We start from the raw sequence: 24,136 nt of genomic DNA on the forward strand, positions 1-24,136 counted from the left end.
TGGAGATGGCGACTTTTGCTCTGCCCACATCCCCATCCCTCTCCTTGCCTCAGGGCTTATCCCCAAACCTCCAACCCCCCCTCCCCCCCCCAGCTGGTACTTACCTCTTCACTGGTCAGAGAGGGAGGAAAGGGAGGCAAGGAAAGAGAGAAGACAAGTTAGAGTCAGGCCTAGAGGATAAACGCTAGAAAATCAGGTAAGGCTGAACCGGGTGGGGAAGGGCAGTGTAAGGGATACTCACTCTCCCATATTGAGATCTTGATGTTAGAACCTGTGGAGAGAGGTAGATAAAAGGGAAATGAGGTCCCCTCCCCAACTAGAGGCCTTCCCCAAAAGGTTTGAGGGGTTCCTGGCACCCCCACCCAAGGGCCCTTTCCTCCCTGGTCAACCTGGTCTTGGAAAATGCCCAGGGGTCAGAGAAAGTGCTTCTAAAAATGGGATGATATTTGTGTGTTGGGGTGGGGAGTGGGGGGCTGGATTACAAATTGCTGCAGCAGCTGTTTCCTTGAGTGACTCCTTCTCCACTCAACTCAGGCTGCAGGGGGTGGGGGGCTGAGTCTTCACTAAGGGGACAGGCCAGCACAGGTGGCCTCTCAGACTAGAGGAGAGGAGATATTTATAGACCTGGCCCCCTTCAGCCCCTTGCTTCAGGGAGAAGAAAATGACTCCACCCTTCAGCCCATCTCCTGGTGTGGGGGTGGGGGCTCTGCTCAGGCCTTAGTAATGAGGAGTGACCATCCAGCCACTCCCCATCCCCAGCTTCTTCAGGAGGGAGATCTAGCCACCCAGAAAGTATTTCTCCAAATCAGGTCCAATGCTCATCTCCATCCTGAGCCTCTGGATACAACCAAAGGGATGTGGGGGTCCTGGGCTCCGCACCACCACCATGGAAGTCCCACAGTGAGTCAGCTAGAGCAAAGTGAGCCCTCCCACAGAGAACATGTTCCCAGCAGAGTGCCTCCACCTTGAATTTCACCTGCCTCCTCCCTGGAAGCCCTGCCCCAATCCTCAGAGACCCCAGCCCTCAGGGACCCCTGCCCTCAGAGGCTCACCTAGCTTCCCTGAAAAGTACCCAGCAGATGGTAAGAGGTCAGGACACGAGATGGAGTCCCAGCAGCTGGGCCTAGTGGGAGGGGGTATAAATGGGCGTCGAGGGCGGGGGCCCTAGCTCTGTAAGGGCATGGCAGCTTTCTCAGACCAATGAGGGACGGAGACTCAGAGACCTCCCTAGGGAGTCCTGGAGATGTGGGGGACGGGGGAGGGAGGCAGGAAAGGAGAGGATCCATCAAGGGAGAGGGAGGAGAGAGAGAAGGAAGAGAAGGGCTGGACAGGAGTAAATCTATTTAGGACTTTGTGACAAGCCCAAGATACCTTGGGCTTCTGAGGAGCTACCCTGGAATAGTGTCTGCTCAGCCCAGTCCCACTCAGACCTCCTTTCGGCTGCACAGAGCCAAGGGCCAGAGAGAGGCATGGCTCTGCCTTGGGCTCCACAGCAGTGTCTTGAAAGAAAAGGTACTGCCTACAGGTCATGAGGACAGTTCTGCCTCTGCAGGTCACCTCTGACCTCATCTGGGTGCCTCAAGGCAGCAAAATAATTTAGCCTTGTTTTTCCCATAGACCACCCTCCTCATGGGGCTACTGACAGTCAATGAGCCTTTATTAAGTACTTACTGTGTGCAAGGCACCATGATAAAGTGAAAGGCAAACACATGTTACCTTCCCTCAACGAGGTCATAATCTAATGGGGAAGACAACAGGTAAATAACTAGGTGCATTGCAAAACTACACAGAACATAGGTCATCTCCAGGGATGTGGGAGGGGCCTGAAAAGGCCTCCTGCTGGAGGTGGAAGTGAGGAGGGAGGGCATTCCAGGCATAGGAGACCGCCAATGCAAAGACTTGGAGTCAGGAGATGGAGTGTTGGCCAGTGGGGCTGGATCACAGGGTGGGTGGAGGGAAAAAGACTAGAAAGGTGGGAAGGGGGCTCATTGTGAAAGGCCTTAAACACTAGAGGAGTTTATATTTGATCCTGGATGTAATAGACTTGGAGAGGTGGGGCTTTAGAAGAAAATCACTTTGGCATCTGAGTAGAGGAATGATTGTGGGGGGAGAAACTTGAGACAGGTAGATCCCCCTCCCCCAACCCCTCTGACAGCTATTGCAATAATTCTGGAATGGGGGAATGAAGGTCTGTATCATGGTCAAGGCAGTGTAAGAGGAGAGAAGGGGATGTATATGACAGATGCTGCAGAGGTGAAATCAACCACAGGTGCTGCAGAGGTGAAATCAACCACAGGTGCTGCAGAGGTGAAGTCAACCAGAGGTGCTGCAGAGGTGAAATCGACCAGAGGTGCTGCAGAGGTGAAGTCGACCAGAGGTGCTGCAGAGGTGAAATCGACCAGAGGTGCTGCAGAGGTGAAATCTACAAGCCTTGGCACTATATTAGATCTGGGGCATGAGAGAGAGGGAGGCATCCAGGATGCCTCCTAGGTTGCAAGTCTGAGGGATTGAGATGATGGTGATGGCCCTGGCCAATAACTGAGAAGTTAGGAATGAGTGTGAGGGGGGCTTCGAGAGAACAAAAATGGATTCCAGTTGAAAGATGTCTCTGGGACATCCACTCCGAGATGCCGATGCCGGAAAGGCAGTTGAAATGTGAGACTGGTCTGGAGAGAGGTCAGGCCTAGATAAGGAGATCTGAGAATGGTCGTTAAATCCCGGGGAGTTGAGGAGATCACCAAGGAAGATAACATTTCAGGAGAAGGTAAGAGGGCCCCAGAGAGAGCCCTGAGGTGACAGGCCTGACTGGAGGAGGATCCAGTCCAGGAGAAGGAAGGAGTGATCAGATAGGAAGTTCCTGGAAAACCTGGAGATAAGAGAATTTCGGGAAGAGGATGGAGAAAAGGTCATTGGATTTGGCAATGACTTTGCAAACCCAAGCAACTGAAGGTCAGGGAGAAGGTTGAGAGGCGGCTCTCACAGACCCCTGTTTCTTAGTTCAGGTGAAGAGGATCCTGGGATGGGCAGCTGGGAGGGGCAAGGAGTCCTCTCTTTGTCTTGACAGAACAGTCCGTCCCCCCCGCCCCACACACCCATACGCACTGAGAGGAGTCCCTTGGGGATCCCAGCCTAGAGCTGGGAGAGGGTTGTCTTGAAGGGCCAGCGCCTGGACCTATGTCTGATGGAGCAGACGCTCCCCCTCACTCCCTGCTAAGCAGGAAAGTGCATCCTTAGCGAGTGTTCACCTGCTACCACCTACTGGCCAGTCATGGAAATGCCCTTAGAAGGAGCTTGGAAATCCTTTTCCCGTCTCCCTGGTGGTAGCCAGCAGGGAAATTAAGACCCAGCCCCTCCATTCCTTCTCTTTCCCGTCTTTGTCCCCTCTTGTCCCCTTCTCTAATCCACCAAAGAAAAGGGGGATAAACCAAGAAAACGGCAGCAGTAAAACATTTAAAAAACCAAAATGCCCCAGGCAGAAGGGGCTTGTGAATTACATGCCTCACTGGGCTGCTGGGCCACTGGGCTGGAGGATGTGTCTGTGGCTTTGGAGGCTGACCTGGGACCAGCCAGAGTCCTGAGAATATTGAGGAAATCTAGAAAGGTGGGGAATTGGGGTCGGGGAGAGGTAGCTGCCACTGGGATCTGGGACTCTGGATGGCTGGAGGCCTTGTGAAGGAGTATTAGGGCTTCTGGAGGGAGGTTGTGGGCCCTGGAGGCAGTTCAAACTGGCTCTGGAGAGCTGGTTCTTAAATGTCTATCCCAAACATTTGGGAAGTGGCAAAGGCAGCATTTGTTTCACTAGATTTGTTATTTCACTGATTGTCTAGACTTCCAAAAGTAATGGAGAAAATGGTAATGATGCAGATCAAACTGAACAGGTCCTGGTGCTCTTTTTTGGGGAGGGAGAGCCGGTTGTTAAACAATTCTCAACACCCCCCTAACTGTGCCCTCTTTAGGGCCACTTTGAAGGGATGCCTGGGCAGACATTCCTCTGCAGATAGCCACTGGAACTGAATCATTAGGAGAGTAACAAAAGGAGCCATCCCAGACCAGCTGGACCTGGCTGAAGGGCCGACTTTATCACCGACAAGAAGAGACCAAGCCCTCCCATCTTTTCTCTTTGTAGCCGCAGGAACTGACCCTCTGAAGGGAAAAGGGAATTGTCTAAGGTCACACATGAGATCACTGGGGGCAGGGGAGGGGAGCTGAGTTTTTCTCTGCTGCTTGGCCACTTAGAAGTCATGAGCAGGACCTTCAGCAAGGTAGAGTGTGCCTGGATGTGAGACCTTCCCAAGAATTCAGACTATTCAAGACTGGACCAGGCTGCCTTGAAAAGTACTGGTAATGAGCTCCTTGTCTCTGGAGGTATTCAGGAAGAGGGTGGGTACCCTTGCTTCATGGAGCTCTGGGAAGACAAGATTGCCCTAGGAGGGAGGGTGCAGAGATCCCTCCCAGCTCTGGCATTCCGGGCTTGTAAGACCACATTTGCCCAGTCCCACCCCTGCCTGGCATCCTCCGGAGTTACAGGCCACTTTTCACCTGGGGGGCGAAGAGCCACTCTGCCAATGAGGGGAGGGAGAGGTGCTTTCCTCCTCTCTCTGTCTCCCTCTTGTGGCCTGGACAGGAATGGGTAGAAGAAAGGTTGAGCTGATGATGGACGATGACCCCAGGGCTCCAGCCCCCAGCCAGGGAAGCCCCTGATGTGTGCCAGTATTGTTCTTACGTGTCCCCACAGTGTAGAGGAGTGGGTCAGGGGAAGGGAAAGGAGGCCTCTGACCCAGAAAAGGTGACCAGAAAGAGGCAGCATCTCTTGCTTTGGGCCTGCCCCATCATCTGCCCCTGCTGCCTGCTGCATCTGTGAGCTGCCTGCAGCCTCTTCCAAAGGCTGGGACTCCCCAGAACTAGCCCCTGTACAGACTTTGAAAGAAGACTCCCATCTGCCCCAATTTTGGTCAACCTCTTAACTGTGGAGAATGGAGAGCCGGAATAATGCCACCACTGAGGAACTGGACCAGGATCAGCACTGCCCATGTGCTTCTGTTTATTGTGGGGTAGACGCTCTGGTGAGGGGATAGTGTAAGGAAAAGGCCCATTTTACCTATTTCCCAGCCAGGAAAGACTGAAGCCCCTAGAGCTGCCACCCAGGGGACTCTTCCTAGGAGTCGGGCAGAGGGAGCCGCAGACCCTTCTTCATCTGGAGTGCCTTGTCCACCTCCTCGGGGGACTGCAGTCTGTGCCACTGCGCTAGGGGCCGCCGGGCATGAGCCAGCATGTCTGACCAGTGGTGCAGCTGGTGGCCAGTGGCCCGGCAGCCCAGGAGGAGTTTCCCCAAGGGCTCTCCCCTGGACAGGCGGCTGTGGCCCCAGACGGACACCAGCAGGTCCACATTCTAGGCAGAAGGTAGAGGAAGGAAAGGAGACACAGGATTAGCCCTTCCCTTGGGAGCCTGGGGACCCCACCCCTCTGGGCCCCCTCTGCTGGGAAGCCCACCTGGATCTGACTGAATGGCAAGGCAAAGGTGAAAGCTTCGTTGAAGTAAGGGTTGGAAGTATTTCTCTTCACGCTCGTCTTCTTCTTCTTCCACTTTTTCCGGTTTAGGAAAAGCTGAACCTTCACATAGGAGTCTGGGGAGGAGGAGAAGGGCCTGATCTCCAAGCCCCAGCTCCTTTCCCTGGGCCCTCTCTCCAAATCCAGCCAGGGCCCCTACCTGACAGCCCTTGCTTCAAGCCTCGAGCCTCCAGCACCACTACGGTCAGCTTCCCCATGCTGGGGACATAGCGGAGAGAGAAACACAGCTCCCCCATCGGCTCCTGCTGCATGGGGGACAGAAAGCTCTCATGTGGCTGGACCCTCCTACTTCCTGGGTGGAAGTAGGTTGTGCTTTCCCCTTGTCTCCTGCCTGTGATGTGGTGGGCACCGCTTACTGACCCATCTGCCCCTCTGCTACCACCCCACACCCTTCCTCTCTTCCAAGGCCAAACTCCTAGATGCAAAGATCTGCACCTCCTGCCTGCTCCACTGCTTGTCACCAGCAGACCAGTCCGTGCCTTCCTCCCTGCTTTCTCCAATCATGTAGCCTTTTTCTCAGGCCTCCTCCTTTGGACACTGCTCCCCTTCCCCCTGTGGGTGCTCTCTCCTCTCTGGGTCTGCTCCTCCCTGTCTGACCTCTCCTCCAGTGGCCCCCCTTTGTGGATGACCAACCCCTTCCTGTCCCCTTAGCATGGGCTGCTCTAGCAGTAGTATTCCCACCCACGCTCTAGCCCAATGCGTCTCCTTGCTGTCCCCCAAACACAAAATTCATCTCCCCCTTGGGATGCCCCCCTTGTCTTCCAGACTTTTCCTTGCAAGACTGTGCACCATCATTCCCCCCTCCCCCACACCTTCTCCAGGGGCTGTTTGAGGGCCAGACTGTCTTGTTTGGTCTCTGGATCCTCTGTGCCTAGAACAAGCCTCATCCAGAGTACACCCATAGAGGGCCAGCCTTTTTCAAGGTGGAGCATTGGAAGCAGGGTCCCTGGAGCAGGCCCTTCGCAGCCCCATGCCCAACAAGTGACTGAGAAAACCACTGGCCCCCGCCCCCCCAGCTCTGACATTCTCCTAAAGGAGGGGCCAGCCCATTGGAGCTGGAGATGGTGCCTCACCTTAGCCTGGTCTGGTGGCCCCAACTCATACCACTGCTCCAGGACATGATGAAGGTCACTGGTGCCCAGGGGAATTCGGAGTTCCCCCATGGGGGCATGTGGGGAGAAGCGGTGGAAATCTAGGACCTGGATCACCAGTATGGCCTCAGGCAGCTCTGCTTGGGCCACCTGATGGGGGAGAGGGAAAGGAGCCCTAGAATTGGTCTCCTCAACTCCAGGTTCCCCCAGCCCAGCCTGGAATAGGCCCCCGAAGCTCCACCTGGAAGACGCAGCTCTCGTTGAAGATGGGGCTGAGGGTCTGGCGGTGCACCTTGGTCTCATGAATCTTCTGGGGATCTGAAGTCAGGTGGATCCGGGCATAGGGGTCAGCCATGCCAGCAGCCTGCAGCGCCTTCAAATCAGCAGCCTCCTTCAGGCCGACCCTCAGCTGGCGGAATGAGGGGGGACCTCAGGGAATTGCCAGGTCTCTGCCCAGCCCCTTTCGTGCCCCCTTCCAGGTGTTTCCTTCCCCAGCCCAGCCACTTCTCTGGGCTGTGGCAGGCCCCTTTCTTCAATGAGAAAAATCTTCTTGGATTTCCCCTTGGGATGCCTGCCTCGCCCACCTCCTGGCTCCGGAAGTTGTATTCCAGGGAGACCTGGAGCCGGCCACTCTTTGGACCCTCCAGTGCCAGTTCCACATCATCCACATCGGGCTGCACCTGTGCAGAAGGAAGCCATGAGGAAAGCCCCCACTCAAACCTGCCCTTTCCCCCTTCAGTCCTCCAGGGGAGGACTCCCCGAGGCCAAGAAGGGTTTAGGGTGGGGCTAGTGGGGTGCTGCCAAAGGCCTCTGCTGGGGGCAGGGAGGGGGCCCATTTTCCACACAAGCCATTCCCTCCCCCCACCCCATCCCTAGCAGTCTCTCTGGAGCCCATGTGGGTTCATGGCACTTCACCAGCAATGAGTGATCCTCACAACTACCTGGGACCCCTCCATGGAAGGTGGGGTCATGATCATCCACACTCCTAGGAGGTGAGGGTCACAGGCTAAGAAGTCCAGTGACCCAATCCAACACAGCCAGTGTCTGAAGTCCTCCTGACTGCCCCTAGCCCCCTTTGACATCTTGGGGGACTGGGCTTGGCATCTTCACTATCTTTGCCTTGATCCCACAAGCCCTGACCCCCTTGTTCTGGTTCTGCTGGGTGACCTGTGAGTCTGGTACTCAAGGTTCCTAGCGCCCCACTCCATCTCCTAGCCCATCCCTGTCCTCCCACCCTAATCATGGGATGGGAAAGCTGCAAGGGGCCACAGACAGACTTTGGGAAGAGGGAGCCCTTCACCTCCTGAGGCAACCCCTTCCACACTGGGAGAGCTCTGGGACTCTTTTTCAGTTTGGCCGCATTGATCTTGGTTTAACCCAGTGTGGCCCCTCCAAGACTTGGAGACAGCCACGAGGTCTCCCAAAGTCTTCCCTTGTGTGGCGGGGGTTCTTTGGGGGCCCTCCTTCGTACACTCCAGTTTTCGAGTCTCCTTCAACCTGGAACATCCCCCTCTCTTCCTGTTACACATTTACTCATTATCTAGAGCCAACCCATATTTGAATCCTGTCTGGGGTACCCATCTGACTTTGGCCCAGTCAAGTGATAGCCTCCACTCTCTAGGCCTCAGTTTCCTCCTCTGTACGATGGGGGCAATGACCCTCTCTTCTGACCATCTACGATCCTGTCCTCCCCAGAGATCCTCTGAGCCAACCATCCTCACCCCATCTTCTGTGCCAGAACGGTCTCCCCCTTCCCCATCCTCCCTCACAGGAGTAGTCACCTGACCTGAAGCTGGGCTGGTTGACTGGTCTCTCTGTGGGCACTCACCAGGTGGGCACTGGTGGAGTTTGAGGCCCTGCCCAGGCCCACAGTCTCCTTCTTCACCCTTTTTTTTTTCTGCTGGCAGCGGCAGCAGCAGCAGATGATACAGAGCAGGCAGGAGACCAGCAGGAAGGCAGTTGCCACAAGGATGGTGATGAGCAGCCATCTCGGTACTGTGGAGCAGGTGGCATTGAACTGGGGAGGGGGGCAGCCAGCTCTGGGCCCCCAACCCCACCAGGCCAGCTCTCCCCACTCTCAAGACCACCAGCGGGACCCTCCTTGCCCAGACCACTAATCTTAGAGAGGGTGAAACGGAGGTTCAGAAAGTGGCAGGGACTTGAACAAGGTCACTCTGCTCATCAGTAGCTTCCAGGGTAACTTTCCAAAGGGTCCTGCTGAGGACTCACAGGGAATCTTGTCCCAGACATCCTGGATGAATCCTGGGGCACCTTGGGTCCTTGCAGAGAAGGGGGTGAAGGAGAGACCTGGACTTGTCTGATCTGCTGTAGTCATGTTCCTCAAGCACCTGGAGGAAACACTGTCCTGTTGGCCCTCCTCTGGTCCACCCGCCAAACAGCCAGCATTCCCTTGGGCTGGGTCAGCAGGGGTTGGCCACTCCATGGAGTCCTTGGAGCAGAGGCCAGGAGAGCTCCAGGGGACGCTGTGCAGGGTGGATCCCCCCCCCTTTTAAATAAGCCTGGAAATACCCAGAAAGCCTTCCTAGAGAATTGAGGAGTGAAGAAAAAAGGCAGCCAGAAAGAAGAGACATGGCACGTCCCCCCTCCATGCCTTTGCACAGGCTGTAACCCCTGGCTGGAATTCTCTCCTTCCTTCCCTCTAACTTTGGAATCCCTAGGTGCCTTCAAGGCTCAGCTCAGGGACCACTTCCTTCACAGACAAGGCCTTTCCTGATCTTCCATGCTCCCCTTCCCCAAATGGTTTCACATGGAGGATATCTTTACAAGTCATGCACACCATGTGGCATTGACTTGAGTCTAAGTTTTCTGAGGCAGCTGCTACCCTGGGTTCTGTCCCCAAAACACACCTGCTCTGTTCCTACCTCTGAACTTCTTTCCCACCAGGTTCATGGACCTGGAGACTTGGAAGGGACCTCAGTGTCCCTAGTGCCTAGGATAGTGCTGGGCACATGACAGGTCCCTGGAACCTTGGGGAAATGGAATGGAAGCTGGGCTGGAGGGAGAGGAAAGGGGAGCGGCCAATAATACCAGAGTGACAGCAGTCTGGGGGCCTGGTTTCAGCTCCTGCCTCTTTGGGACGGTTCCAGAGTCTGTGCCTTGACTGAGGGCAGGCTTGTGCCCAGACCTTTCCCCACAATCCATCTGGGACCCCCTGAAGCCAGGAGATACCAAGGGGTAGCAGGAAGGTGTCAGGGGACAGCAGGCACAGAAGGAGGAGGCTGGCTTTTCTGGAGGGACCTTAGGCAGCGTTCCTCATGGCTGAGTCAGGTGCCACGCCCACTCAGCCCAGAGCACATGTTAGGGGGGGCATGGGAAGCAGATGTCTCTAGGGCCAATAGGCAGGAGAAAGCCCATCTGGCCTGACTGGTCCTTCCTAGGGCAGAGAAGGGTGAGGAAAGGGAAGGTCCCCAGATCTGAGAGTCAGGAGGCTTGGGCTGTCTGAATGCCATTCTCCCTGTGCCCATCTCCCATGCAGAGAGCCAGACTGGGCCATGGCCTCCTCAGTTATCAGTGTCCAGTCACTGAGTATTTGCTGGGTGGGAGGGCAGCCCTGGCACACCCAACCAGCAATCCTGCTTACCTCTGCTGACCCAGGACCAGGGTCTGTGGGTATCTGGAAGACTGTGGGCAGCCCAGACTGAGTTCCAGAGCCCGTTGCTGGCTGGGCCTGCCCTTGCTAGAGTTGGTCAAGATCTACGAGTCTGGGGTGATTTTCAAAGCCATGGGAAACTCTTCCATTCCTCATTCCCCATTCCTACAACCTGGCTTCTTATCAACATTCACTCAGAGCTCCTGAGCCCTACTGCGGACCTAACCAAACTTGGCTCAGTCCTGCCTTCACACCTTTGCTTACCAGGTATCCCCCTCCTGGTATGCCCATGCCCTTCACCTAACACAAAGATCTCTCCCTCTGCTCCTGCCTTGCGGCCCCATGGCCATATGCAATCCTCTCTGTTCTGTGAATCTTGTCTCCTTCTCCTCACTCCTAGACTGGGAGCTCCCCTCAGCCACGGATCTCCTCCTCCCATCTCTTTAGGTCTGTTACTTCAGAGTAGAATCCAGGGTCAAGTGCACTTGACAGAGACTTGGCCATGGTTCATTCTCTCTCCCACCTGGTCAGTCTAATTGGAGTGGTGGGTGCTACTGGGGAAGGCCTTAGGAGGCACCTGCCAGGGGAGCTCAGGACAGGAGGAAGGGGTTGGGAGGGAAAGGGGCAGAGCCCAAGGGAGGCCCCTTACCTGTGGCCTCTGGGGCAGGTAGAGGCAGGCTCAGGAAGAAGTCATGGGTCCCTTCCCCTCCTGGGCTGACCTGAGGCGCCCCATGGCTGTGGGCTAGCAGCCCAAGGCTGCCCTTTCTCCCACCTCTGGCTGGACTGGAAATTCTTCTCTGCTCTGTCAGAGAGGGGGGGTGGGGAAGGACTTACAGGAGCCCCACCTCAAAGCCCCGGAAGTCCTGAACCCTGGGAGCTGGGGAACTCCCTCGCCTGGCAGCAGGCCCTGCCAAGGACTCAAGGGAGTGGGTCCTGGGGTCCCTTCCCAGGACTAAAAAAGGGAGGAGGGGAGGAGGAAGATGGGGGGACATTTCTGAACATTTTGGCTTCAAGTTTCTAGCAATGGGCCCTGAAACCTGGGCAAAATGTGGGGAGCAGTTAGGTTCCCTTTTTTTTCCACCTATAAAAAATATGGTGTTACTCTCTTAAATGTCCATTATTTTTTTCCTTTTAACAGCTTTTTATTTTTTCCAATTACGCATAAAGATGGTTTTCAACATTCACTTTTACAAGATTTTTGAGTTCCAAATTTTTCCCCCTCCCCAGGAAGGCCTGAAATCTGATATAGGCTATACATGGACAATCCTATTAGACACATTTCCGCATTGATCATGTTGTGAAAGAAGAAGGAGAATGAAAATGGGAAAACCACGAGAAGAAAGAAAAAGGGGAAATTGTCTGCTTTGATCTGCCTTCGGACTCTAGTTCTTTCTCTGGATGTGGATGGCATTGTCCATCGTGAGTCTTTTGGAATTGTCTTAAGTCCTTGCCTTGCTGAGAAGGGTCGAGCCTGTCAAAGTCAGTCCTAGTATAATGTGGCTGTTACTGTGTCCAGTGTTCTCCTGGTTCTGCTCACTTCACTCAGCCTCAGTTCATATAAATCTTTCCAGGTTTTTCTGAAGTCTGCCTGCTCATCATTTCTTATGGCACAATAGTATTCCATTACATTCATATACCACCAGTGGATGGGTATCCCCTCAGCTACCACAAAACAGGTTGCTATAAATATTTTTGTATATGTGGGACCTTCTTCCATTTTTATGATCTCTTTGGGGTACGGACCTAGCAGTGGTATTGCTGGATCAAAGGGTATGATAGACCTTGGGCATGGTACCAAATTACTCCAAAATGGATGGTTCATTCCACCAACAATGCATTAGTGTTCCAATTTTCCCACATCTTCTCCAACATTTATCATTCTCCTGTTTTGGTATGTTAACCAATTGGATAGGTGTGGGGTGGTACCTCAGGGCTGTTTTGATTTGAATTTCTCTAATCAGTGGTGGTATAGAACATTTTTTCATATGCCTATAGATAGCTTTAATTTCTTCATCTGAAGACTGCCTGTTCATATCCTTTGACTGTTTTCTTGTACATCTGACTCACTTCTCCATATGTTTTAGAAATGAGGCCCTTATCACAGACACTGGTTGTAAAATTCTTTCCCAGTTTTCTGCTTCCCTCCTAATCTTGGTTGCATTGGGTTTGTTTGTGCAAAGCCTTTGTAATTGAATGTAATCAAAGTTATCCATTTTGTATTTCATAATGTTCTCTATCTCTTGTTTGGCCATCAATACTTCCCTTCTCCAGAGATCTGACAGGGAAACTATTCCTGGCTCTCCCAGTTTGCTCATAGTACCAGCCTTTATGAGTAACTCATGTACCCATTTTGATCTTATCTTGGTAGAGGGTGTGAGATATTGGCCTAGACTTAGTTTCTGCCACACTATTTTCCAGTTTTCCCAGCAGTTTTTGCTAAGCAGGGAGTTCTTATCCCGGAAGCTGGGGTCCTGGGGTTTGTCAACAGTAAATCCCTATAGTCATTGATCACTGTGTCTTGTGTAAATTAGGCTCCTTTTGCTACAGGAAGGTGGCACTATGACTGGGTGGAGGGACCACCCTCTGCAGCCCCCTAGTAGACTGAGGTTCTCTGGGCATCATGGACTCCTTGGACAGAAGGGATTGTCCTTTTAGGGCACCCCTGACTTGCAAACCACTTTGGCTCAGTCCAGGGTTCCTACCTTTCTCAGAATCACAAAATCTCTGCACTGGAAGGCATGGCCAAGGCTGTCTGGCCAACCCAGACCTGAACCAAGAGGCTCCTATGACATTCTTGGCCAGTTGGAGCCTGAACACCCCTTCAAAGCCCCAATGCATGGGTCCTGCCCAGTCCTCCCAGCCTTCCCTGTGAGGTCTTTCCGCATCCGGTCTGCTTTCATTGTTAGGAAATATTTGTTGACATCTTCCTCTCTCCCTTTCCTCATCCTGCCCCATGGGGTCAAGCAGAGCAGGAACTGTGGCAAAAAAGATTGGCCCAGACCCAGCCACGATACCCATCCATGAGGCCAGTGTCTCCCTGCCTGGCCTCAGTGGGTGATCTACACTGGGCTGATTCTTCCACTCCTTCCTCCCAATTCCTGGCTGGGCCATGATCCTGGGCTGCCCCCTCCTCTCCCCTGCCAAGCAGTCATGTCTCCTGATTCCTCCTCCTCCCTGATTCCAAGGAGGGTTCCTTCTATCCAGGAGGCTCCTAGGTTTTGGGGCTACAGGGTGAAAGGGACAGGCTGGTTTTCTTGTGGGGGGCAGTATGGGTGTCTAATGCATGTGCACAGGCATATGTACCCACATGTGTGTATATATATGGCAGTGTGTGTGTGTGTATGCATGTGCTCTCTCTTTGGGGAGTCCCATGCATTTGCGTGTGATTTGGGCAGGGGAGCAGTGACCAAAGGGGTCCCCTCCACTGGGCTCTGGCCGCCGCCAAACCCTTGTTTTCTGTTTCTAGGTCTGTGGAGTGACCTCCGTGTGACACTGGGTGTGGGGGGAGGAGATGTGTGATTGCATGGCCAGACATGGCCTTGGTGGGGGGGGATGATCTATGGCTGAGACGTGTGGCCGCAGCAGGAGGAGACGCAAGGCCGGGTGGGGGTGACTTAGGAGACATGTTAACTCGATAGGAGATATATGGTTGTCTAGGGAGGCGCAGCTACGTGTCTGAGGCTCCAGGGAGGAAAGAGAAAGCCAGTCAGGCCTGGCAGCCAAGGCCCTGCCCCCAGGGCCTCAACAGGGTGGGGAGGCACTGGCCAGGCTGCCACGTCCCAGTCTGGCAGGGTCTTCTGAGCTGGGGGGCTGGCCCCTTCAAGGTGCTCTGTGTGTGGGCCGAGTGGGGGCTGGACAAGAACCCTTGGGCTGAAGGACAGGGAAGCTGTCTTCTGGGGAGACACTGGGATGGACTGTCACCCTCCCAGCCACCTCCCTACCCCCACTTCACCATCTATCCTGGGCTATACCAGACCCTTGTCTGTCCATCTGTGCATTGGCACAATCTGACCCCCCATCTATCTCTGTGTTCCAGCCATCATGTCCTTGGGACAGCCAGTACCCGGTCTGCCCACGCATTTGTCCCCAGGACAGACTGGATGCTCTTTGTCTGTCTGTCCTCAGGAAAAAATGAATCCCCCTGGTCCATCTATCTGTCTCAGGGAGAGCCTGGGAGCCATTTGTCCATTTGGCCTCCCATCTGTCTGTCTGTCCATCTGGCTTCTCTCTATTCATTTTTCTGTTCTGACTGTGGACTGGACTTCTGTCTCTGTCGGTCCACCCAGGTCAGAGAGAGACTGGAGCCCATCTGTCTTTCTATCTGGCCTCCCATCTGTCTGTCCGTCCATCTGCCCCTGGAAAACCTCTACTCCCTCCCCCAGCTTTCTCTTCCTGTCTCTTTGTCTATCCAGTTGGGCTCCGAGAGAGCCTGGACCCATTTCTCATCCGTCTGCTCTGGAGACAGACTGAACTCCCATTTGTCTGTCTAGCTATCTGTCCCTGGAAGCAGCCCATCTGTCCATCAGTCTGTCGGTCCCTGGGAGAGACTGGAACCCATTTGTCTGTCTGTCTGTCTCTTCCCGAGCCAGACTGGGCTAAACATCCATCTTTTCTGAGAAGCTCTGGAGCCTGGTCTGTCTGTCCATCCATCCAGCTGTCAGTGGGCCAGCCTCTGCCCCCCATCCATCTAGCCTACATCCTGCAGCCAGCAGGCACATTCCTGGGCTTGGGCCTGAGCCAAAGCAAACCCCGGTGTAACTGCCTGAAGCAGAGTGGGGGGCCCGTGGTGCAGGGGATGGGCGGGGGCAGGAAGAGGTGGGGGGGAGTGTCTGGGCTGAGGGGCTCTGCACTCAAAGCCACCTTTTCATGAGCTTGGGGGCCAAGCCCAGAGCAGTAATTAGGCACCAGGCCCAGCTCCGGTCCCAGCCCAGGCCCCCCAAGCCTGTCTGTTCAGTCCCAACCGCAGTAGGCGGGCCAGGTGCCGACTACGAGTCCCAGAATGCCAACTCAGTGTGGGGGGAGCATGCGTGCCTGGGGAGGGACAGGGACTGCCCCCCCCACACCCCCAGACGCCCCACCCGCCAACCACTTCCTGGAAGCCAGGCATGGGAGGGGCACCTTTCAGATCCGACTGGCTGGTGGTAGGAGGGAGCCCCAGCCCGAGGCCCGGTGAGTCCCCCAGGCACCGGCCCCTAGATTGTCTTTCCCCTCCTACCCAGTCCCTAGGCCAGCCCCCACCCCAACTAAAGCCTGTTGCCCTGGACCCAGTGAGAGCAGGTTCAAGGCTCCCCACATCAGGGTGCTAGCACACGTATGTCCAGGGATGTGAGGGCTGGAGAAGGGGCCACCATGAGCCCTGCCTGGGAAGGGGGCCTGGCTACAGGGACAAAGGAATCCCTTTGGGTGGGGCTGCCCACCAGGGTTGAGCTCCTAGAGACAGAGGAGGCAAAGGCCTGAGGTGCGCTTTCACTTTAGGGTCTGATGGGCCCCTGAGGCCCAGGATGCCAATTCCAAGTCTACCCTTGCCCGGACAGTGGACTTTTTTCCCTGGACCTCCTCCTTCTGAGCTAACAAAACGAGTAATGACTGAAGTTCTGAACTTCCCCCTTCCCTGTTGAACACTGTCTCCTCCTGCCCCCAAACCCTTCATGGTTTGCTAAACATTTGCCACACCTCCCACCTCCTGGGGGAGCAAAGGTTATCAGCCCCACTTTACAGATGAGGGAAACCAAGGCCCGGCCTTTAACAGATTGCTTAGGGGTCTCACAGCTAGTAGATGTTGGGGGTCAGAGTGGAACCTAGTTCTTCTGGACTCCAAATCCGGCCCCAGACTATCTTCAGCCACCACTTGGGAGGGCCAATAGGCTGGGACTCAAGTTGGGGGCCAACAGAAGAAGACCTCTGCCCCACGCTGGACCCACAGCTTGGTCCTCTCCCCCAGCTCACTTAGGAAGCCCCTGGCCTCTTCCAGCTCTGATCCTAGTCTAATCTGGCCCAGCCCAGGTTCTGGTCCCAGACCTGCTGAAGCCTGAAAGTGTGTGTGTGTGTGTGTGTGTGTGTGTGTGTGTGTGTGTGTGTGTGTGTGTGTGTGTGTCTGCAATAGCACTGTTGGTAAGTTCATTGAGCCTTGGCAGATGCCTGGGAAGGAGAGGCCCCTGGCCCCCGCCTCGGTGACTGTCCTTTCTGCTCCCCAGATACATCTTTTGTACCAGTGCCAGAGCTCAGAGGACCATGGCACAGTCTGGAACTATTGTCCTGAATCCTGACGTTGTCCAGGTAAGTAGAGGCATTTCTGCACAGCCTCCCCACCTCAGATCAGCCACAGCCTGCTTCCCGAGGCCCAAGAGGAGGCAGACCAAGGGAGGGGGTTCTCAAAGGGCCCCTGGGGCCATCGCCTGGGGCAGCAGGGACTGCTGGAGTCTCTGGACACTTTTCAGAATACATGAAACAAAGTCATTGGGACCACGAAGAAATTCACTCTATGAAAACAAACAGACAAACCATTCCATACACCCAGTGAGGAAACGAGAGGTCTAGGACTCCCTGGGGGGCCCAAGAGGCTCAGTATCAGCCCCAGCCTGGGCAGAGATGGAGAATTTAGTCAGTCAGTTAGCATCTATTATCCAGCTGCTCTGTGGCAGACCAGCTGGTCCTGGTCTGCACAATGAAAGGGGCAGGAGACATCAGCTCTGTCCTGTAGCCCTGGCCTCAGGGAGTCCCCATAAGGTGGGGGACTTTGTAGTTTTAGAGGGAGCTGTCACCCTGGGGACATGAGTAGTGTGTGGGGCATGACAACCTTTAGAGAACCAACCCTCGGAAGAGAGAAGGGGCCCTGCTCTTTGGAAAGCTCCAGGCCGAGGTGGGTCCTTGGCCTGTGGGCCCAGCAGCCAGGCAATGGCCAGGCCCTAAGGAGACCCTGGGGGTGGCTACCTCTTGGCCCCTGCAGAAGGACCCAAAGGAAGCTCTGGTCATCGCGGTCACCGCCAGAGCCATCTTCGACCTGGAGGTTGAGCACCAGCTGTTTCTGACCCAGGGCACCGAGGAGTACATCAAGCACCAGACAGCCCGAACCAAGGAGCCACTGCCCCCGGGCACAGCCTTCCCATTCATCCAGGTGCCCGCCTTTCCTCCACACTCCCAGGGGACCTGCCAAGGCATCTGGGCCAGCCCCCTCTTCACTTGATGAAGCTGCCTTGGGGATCCCCCTCTGAGCCCAGGCGACACACTGCTCTGAAGGGTGTAGGAATGGCAGGAGCCACCCCATCCCCACCCATGGGGCAGCTCCATCATAGCAGAGGGCCCCCACCCCCACACATCTCAGGCAGGCAGTCTTCCCCCCACATTCCCCTTAGCACCCGGCACTGTCTCTCAGTGTCTCTCTTACCCTAGCCCCAAGCAGGAGCAAGTCAAAAGCTTAGCGAGGGGAGAGGGGGGCGGTCATAATGAAGTCTCTCTACCAACTCATTTACAAAAGCCTTTCCAACAGTTACATCCTCCTGGCTTGTCTGTGGGACAAAGGGACAGGGAAAGTCCTGAGAGGCCACCGCCCTCCCCTTTATTGTACTTGGGATACAGATGGGGAAACTGAGGAAGATTCTCGAGAAAGGGGAAGGAGGCTCAAGTCCATCAGCAGATACATGGAAGCAAGGCAGGGTCCTGGGCAACCTGACCTCCAGCCCACTCACTCAGAGAGTTTGCTCACAAACAGCTGAGCTGGAAGGCTAGAGACTCCAAGGCCTAAGGTCCTCAAGATGGTGCCACTCAGATACTTAGAGCCTCACCTCCCCCTGCTTTCCTGGGCCACCATCCCCCGGGCAGAAGCCCACACCCAGGTCTTCTGATTCCCCTAGTCCCAGGCACACTGTTGCCCCAGCTGCCCAGCCTTTCAGAGGCCATGGGAGACAGAGCAAAGTTGCAGCCACAGACCTCAGTGTGCAGCTGCCTGGCATCCTGCCTGACAGGTGCCCCCTAAGCCTTGGTCCATCATCATGTCCCCACCCCCAGGTAGCTCTGGCTGAGGCCAGTGGAGAGCTCACTGTGCCTTGTTCCAATGCCCTCCCAGGCTGTGCAGCTAGTCAATCAGAGGCTGCTGGAGCGTGACCCAGAGGAACGAGGCCTCCTAGACGTCATGGTTCTCTCCAACAACAGCCCGGAGGCTGGCCGCAGGATCGTCCATTGCGCCAGGCAAGCAGGTGAGGGAGAAGCCAAGGAGGGACAGGCCAAAGGAGGCTTCCCTGAGCTCTACCAGCCATCTCCTTGCTGGGATGCCCAGGAGGACCTTTTCTCTTCTTCCCAAACCCTCCTTTGCTGGAGCACCAACCCAAAGACCGCCCCACCCCAAGGTCAGTCCTCCTTCTCCAAGAGCTCCAGGCCCAGATAAATCTGAAGAGGCTTCTCCTAGCCTAGGTCTCTTCCCCCAACATCACTACTGGCCTTCAGCTGCCTCAGGCCCCCCATTGTGGAGATATGGGGGAGCCATTGCTGTCCTGCCCAGACTCTGAACAGAAGCCCCAGAATGACAGAATTTGGTGGACAGGGCCTCATCTTCTGAGCTGGGCCTTTAGCAAATTGGAACCCCCCCAACCACTCCACTCCGGGAGCCCTCTAGCCCTCCTTGCTAAGCTGGGCAGTGGGAGAGTGGAAGGGCAGCTGGGGCCAGCGGGTCTCCAAGGCTAGGCCAGTCAGTCACCAAGCATTTATTAAGCAGTGACCAGGGACTGGACGCTGGACAGCCCCTGGGGATAGGGAGCAAGGCCACAGGGCTCCTACCCACAGAGAACCCTCTGTAGGTTGAGCCCTAGAAGAACCTCAGAGTGAGTTCTTGTGTCCTGGACCCCATTGCCTGGCAGGCTGATGATGCCTAAGGACCCCTCCCAAAAGAATGTTCCAAGTCCTTTGAATCCCAAAGAGACCAACTCCATGGAAACAACTAGAATTGGTCCCTTGTCTTATGGGGAAAACTGCCAGATGAGGGCTCCTGCCCAAGTGGCATCTGACTGAGTCCTTCCTGAAGGAGGCTGGGAATTCTCTGAGGGGCAGAGGGAAAGGGATGGCATTCCAGGCAGGGGGGACTGCCAGGGCAAAGGTCTTGAGACCAGAAATGCTTATGGACAGCTCTGGTTGTTATGAAAATTTTCTTGACGTTCAGCTTAAATCTTGGCAACTGCCTCCCCAATTCCCCTTCTTTCTGTCCCTTGGTGTCCAGTGGCCCCCAAATGACCTTCTTGTGTCCTTAGGCTCAGACCCCATCTTCAATTTCCTCACAACAGCCTTGTGAGCCCCTGGGCAAGCATCACCAGGCTCATGTTGTAGATGACAAAACCGAGACCCTCCCCCAACCCCCAAAGTCCTCCAGCCAGAATTGGTAGAGCTGGGACTGACATGTGCCTCAGCCCGTCTTCCTTAGTGACTCTTGGAGAGTGACCAAGTTCTCTGCAATGGGGCAGGAATCAGAGAATCCAGGGGGTGCCCCGGGGCCAAGGTGGCCCAAGCCCACTTCAGTCAGTTAATTGAGGTCCGAGGTCCCATGCTGCCTCAGTGGGACCGGGGCAGCCAAGGATGGGAAGGTCAGGACACAGGAAGGAGGCTAAAATCTAAACCTTGTTGAGACGACTGGCCTTTGGTCTAAGTTTTCCAGCCATTAAAAATTGTCAACATAAATGGACTGTCTGGGGGAAGGCCAGCATGATCCTCCCCCCTTATTTACAGAGGAGGAAACTGAGTCCTAGAGATGGAGGGCTTGCCCAGAGTCAGTCACACCTTGACAGTGGAGTCCGTGATGACCCCCTGGCGGGCCAGACCCTAGACTCCTGGCTGGACTAGGATCATCTGCCTTGGCTGGGTGGGGGCCTACTGGCTCTCAGAAAAGGGCTCCTCAGACACCCCTCCTCTCCCCCCAGGCCTGGAGATCTCCAAATTCTGCTTTGTCAGTGATAAGGACTCCACCAAGTACCTCAGGGACCACAATGTGAGGCTGTTTCTGTCGGCAGACAAGACGGACGTCTGCAATGCTCTGAGGAGGGGTGAGCCTCCCTGGTCCCTCCCAGATCCTCCCTCCATCCCTGGCATTCCCTGAGTGCTCCATCCTAAAGGGGGGCTCCCTGAAGGAGAGGAGGGAAATCTGCACATGCAAAGGGTCTCCTCCATCTCAGGAGGGACTTGAGAGATCCTCTCATTTACTATCTTCATTTTACAGATGGGGAAACTGATAGAGGGCTGTGAGGTGGAGCAACCCTTGTTCCAGGTCACACAAACAGGTCACAGAGCCTGGACTTGAACTCCAAATCCAGGGCTCTTTCCAGAAGCATTTATTAAGGATCTACTAAGTGCTGGCAATGCAAATACAAGCAAATAAAGAAGACCCACCCTCTAAGGGGGGGTGACCCAAAGGGGTGTGCGGCCAAGGGGGGCTGGAGGGAGGGAACCCTGCTGTGGAGCCTCTGCCCCTGCCCTGCCTAGGCTTAGAGGCCCCCACTGGACGGAGGCCCCTCAGACTGTCATGACAAGGAGAATGAAGAGAGGGAGCTTTTCTAGACCTCTGGGGTTTTTGAAGCACTTTACCAAGGATGCCCACACTGAGGGAGGTGCCATTCTTATCCCCATTTTACAGCGGAGGATACTGAGGAAGGCAGAGGGGACTTGACTTGCCCAAGCTCACCCAGCTCCTTTGTGTCAGAGGCATGATTCAAACCCAGACCTCCCCACCTTTCAGGAAAAGGGGGCCTGGTGGGCAGGAAAGGCCAGGGTGAATCCTGCCTCTGACCCTGCCTCCCAGGGGGGCCTCTTGTCCACAGGCTCAGGCTTTCCAACTCCAGCCATCCCTGATCAGGGACAAGTCCCTGCCCCTGCCTGAGGAAGGCCACTGGTTGGAGCCTTCCTACCAACCCTGAGGTTCACTGGTCTGGCTCCAGCTTGTGGTCTGTGGACACAGCCTTCAAGGTCCCCTTTTCTGAGGGAGGAAAAGAAGGAGAGAGAAACAACACTGCTGATTCCTGGCCCTGGCCTGACAGTGCTAGGTGAATGCCAGGCAGGCAGGCAATCAGCTGGCATTGATAAACCACCTACTATGTGCCATACATTGTGCCAAGGACTGGGAATACAGAAAAGGCAAAAGCCAGGCTCCAGCCTCAGGGAGCTTCCAGTCCAAAGTTACCAACAAGCTCCAGACAGAGAAGTCGGGGGGAGTCAGTGGAGAACAAGCTTTGGGGGGAGCATCTTGGAAAAGGTGGGATTCCAGCTGGGATCTGAAGCTGGGGAACAACGGGGAGACGACCAAATCCATTGTACAGATGAGGAAACTGAGGCTATGGAGGTCAAGACTTGTCCAGGGTCCCCCAGCAAGTAAGTGTGGAAGTCTCAAGGGATGGGGAAGTGAGTTCTGTGCCCCAAATGGGGGCCTTTGGGAAGATATTGAGGAGCAAACTGCTGGAGCTGCCTGCAAGGTGTGGGCTGTGCATGCGCCAGCTGGGACAGGGCAGGATTTTGGGCTGTCCAACAGCACCATCTTATGGCTATCACGTGTCAGTGCAGCCTTGGGTGAGCATTCACGTCAGGCAGGCCTGGAGTGGGGCTGGCCTGCAGGCATCTGCCCCGCCCATCCCAGTCCCACTCTACAGCCCTGCCCAGAGTGGGGCCTCCCACCCCCCAAGACCTGAACCGTACTAATCATGGTTAGCATTTAGATTCAGCGCTGGAAGGTTTTTAAAGACCTGGACACATGTTGACTTATGCGAGTCCTTCGCAGATGTCTCCCCTAAGACGGGGGATGCTAGTGGAGGGGCAGCGACAGCCGCTAGGGGCGCCACAGGGCACAGAGTGCTGGACCTAGAATCAGGAAGATCTGAGTTCAAATCCAGTCTTAGACACTTACTGGCTGTGAGATCCTGGGCAAGCCACGTCACCCTGTCTGCCTCATCTGTAAAATGGGCCTCGTAATCCACCTACCGGTCAGGGTTATTGTGAGCATCAGATGAGACCCCATATGTCAAGTGCTCTGAAGACCTTCAAGCAGTCTATCAATGGCAGCTCTCATTATTCCATGCCCACCATGTCTCGGTTTGCCAGGGGTGCCAGCTGCCCTCATCTTCCAGCAGGAGGTCCAGGCCCCCAGCACTCAGCTTCGCTTGGCCTTTGATGGTGATGCCGTGCTCTTCTCCGACGAGACAGACCGTGTGTTCCAGGAGCAGGGGCTGCAGGGGGCCTTGCAGTACGAGAAAACATTTGAGGATGTGCCCATTGGTGACGTAGGTGGCAGTCCTGACCCAAGTCCCCAGCCCATGCATATATGAAGTCTCCCCAGGTCCGGGGTGAAATTCACCCTGCTGGCAAGGGGACCAGGCCAGGGAGGTTGGGTCCTGAGGCCCCCCACCCCCAGAGTCCTCACTCCCTCACTCCCCTCTGTCCAGAAAGGCCGGTACAGTGTGCTGTGCAAGGATATGAAGATCTCTGTCCCTTTCTGTCTCTGTCTCTCTCTGACCGCAGGGGCCCATAAAAGCCTTCGCCATGCAGCTGGGACGAATCCGAGAGAAGTTTGGTGAGGACGAGTCTCCAGTGCGCACATACCTGGTGACGGCTCGCAGCGAGGGTGACATGAGTCTCCGGGCTCTGAACACCCTGCGGGCCTGGGGGCTGCACCTCGATGAGATCTTCTTCATGGATGGGGCCCCCAAGTGGCCCACCCTGGCCCAGATCCGCCCACACATCTTCTTTGATGATTCCCCAAACCACATCCAGGGGGCCAAGGAGGCTGGCATCCCCTCTGCCCTGGTGCCCCGTGGCTGCTGAGGGACCTGCTCAGCATCCTCCCTGCCGGCTCTCTTTCCCTCCGTTTCTGTCTCTTTCCTCCCTCAGTTACATTGTCCATGCCCCTGCCTATAGGCAGGACCAGGCCTTCCCTGGTTCCACCCTTCATCCCCCAGGGCTGCCCTCACTCCCCTCTGCTGTGTGTACAGAAAGCCCCAACCTGGAGGGGAGCCAAGAACTGTGCCATGGAACAGAACACACCATCCATCCAAGGCCCTGGGCCTGAGCAAGGGGTGGGAGAGAAGCTTTTATCAGTGTCACCTGTGTGCTAGGCATTGTGCTCACTGCCTACAGGTATTACCTCAACCTGGACAAGTAGGTGCTATTAGGATTTTTCTTACAGTTGAGGAAACTGAGGTAGACAGTGATGATGGGACCACCCAGGGTCACACAGCCAAGAAGTTTCTGAGGCTGGTGTTAAGCTCAGGTCTTCCTGACCCCTTGCCCACTGAGCTGGCTCTAAGGAAGCACTGGCCAAGCCCTTCCTCGGAGGGCCACCCAGAAGCCCCTTCTCCTGTCTGGACTTCAGAGACCCTTCTGTAAAGGAAGCAGCTTTTCTAGTCAACATGCTCTTCCTTCCCTCAGATGGTGAAAGAGGCCACAGAAGGGACACGCCGGGCCCAAGCGATGGGCAAGGTCACCCTTTATCACCTTCCCAGGATGAGGCTGGGAAATGGCTCCTTTAAAAGCCCTCCTCCTCTCTGGTCCTCCACCACAGAATAAAGGACTACCGGCGGCCTGAGAGGCTGGAGACTCAGCAATCCCTTTTGTCTGAGAAGGGAGGGGAGGGGAGGGGAGGGGAGGGGAGGGAGCCGTCAGTAGGTAGGTGGAGGTGCTGAGCCTGGATGCTGAACCAGAACCACTCACACAGCTGTCCTAGAGTCTGAGACGAGGCAGAAATAAGGCCCTGGTGGTACCCCTTCCCTGGCAAGAGGTGGGTAGAGAGGACATCATCAGGGGAATATGAGAATGGCCGTGCCCAGGGCTGCAAGGAGCAAATGTACCAGCAAGTTCTTGCCCATTCCCCATCCCGTCTCCAGCCACCACCGGAGTCCTCCCCAGGGGC

At 55.4% G+C, this 24,136-nt stretch overlaps 2 protein-coding genes across 5 annotated transcripts; one reads left to right on the top strand and one right to left on the bottom strand.

The window, feature by feature from the left end:
• Positions 1–5,007: 5,007 nt before the first annotated feature.
• Positions 5,008–11,083, bottom strand: SYT8 (synaptotagmin 8). 3 transcript variants are annotated; one of them, XM_072639501.1, is made up of 9 exons: positions 10,919–11,083; positions 8,889–9,007; positions 8,488–8,654; positions 7,244–7,339; positions 6,901–7,068; positions 6,642–6,809; positions 5,708–5,810; positions 5,491–5,624; positions 5,008–5,389 (listed from the first exon to the last, which is right to left on the bottom strand). In XM_072639501.1, exons 2-9 carry the CDS (start codon positions 8,992–8,994, stop codon positions 5,156–5,158), a joined length of 1,176 nt encoding a protein of 391 aa, XP_072495602.1. In that variant the 5' UTR covers positions 8,995–9,007; positions 10,919–11,083; the 3' UTR covers positions 5,008–5,155. The 3 variants fall into 3 exon arrangements, with proteins under 3 accessions (XP_072495602.1, XP_072495600.1, XP_072495601.1); XM_072639499.1 differs by having other exon boundaries at positions 5,708–5,813; XM_072639500.1 differs by lacking the exon at positions 10,919–11,083 and adding an exon at positions 9,708–10,858 and having other exon boundaries at positions 5,708–5,813.
• Positions 11,084–15,350: 4,267 nt separating this feature from the next.
• On the top strand, positions 15,351–23,814 carry LOC140524751 (cytosolic 5'-nucleotidase 1A-like). Of its 2 annotated transcripts, XM_072639502.1 has the most exons (7): positions 15,351–15,438; positions 16,464–16,545; positions 17,216–17,383; positions 18,332–18,461; positions 20,169–20,291; positions 22,333–22,511; positions 22,750–23,814. In XM_072639502.1, exons 2-7 carry the CDS (start codon positions 16,501–16,503, stop codon positions 23,050–23,052), a joined length of 948 nt encoding a protein of 315 aa, XP_072495603.1. In that variant the 5' UTR covers positions 15,351–15,438; positions 16,464–16,500; the 3' UTR covers positions 23,053–23,814. The 2 variants fall into 2 exon arrangements, with proteins under 2 accessions (XP_072495603.1, XP_072495604.1); XM_072639503.1 differs by lacking the exon at positions 20,169–20,291.
• Positions 23,815–24,136: the final 322 nt, after the last annotated feature.

This window comes from Notamacropus eugenii, chromosome 2, assembly GCF_028372415.1.
Source record: "Notamacropus eugenii isolate mMacEug1 chromosome 2, mMacEug1.pri_v2, whole genome shotgun sequence".
NCBI classification, from domain to species: Eukaryota; Metazoa; Chordata; class Mammalia; order Diprotodontia; family Macropodidae; genus Notamacropus; species Notamacropus eugenii.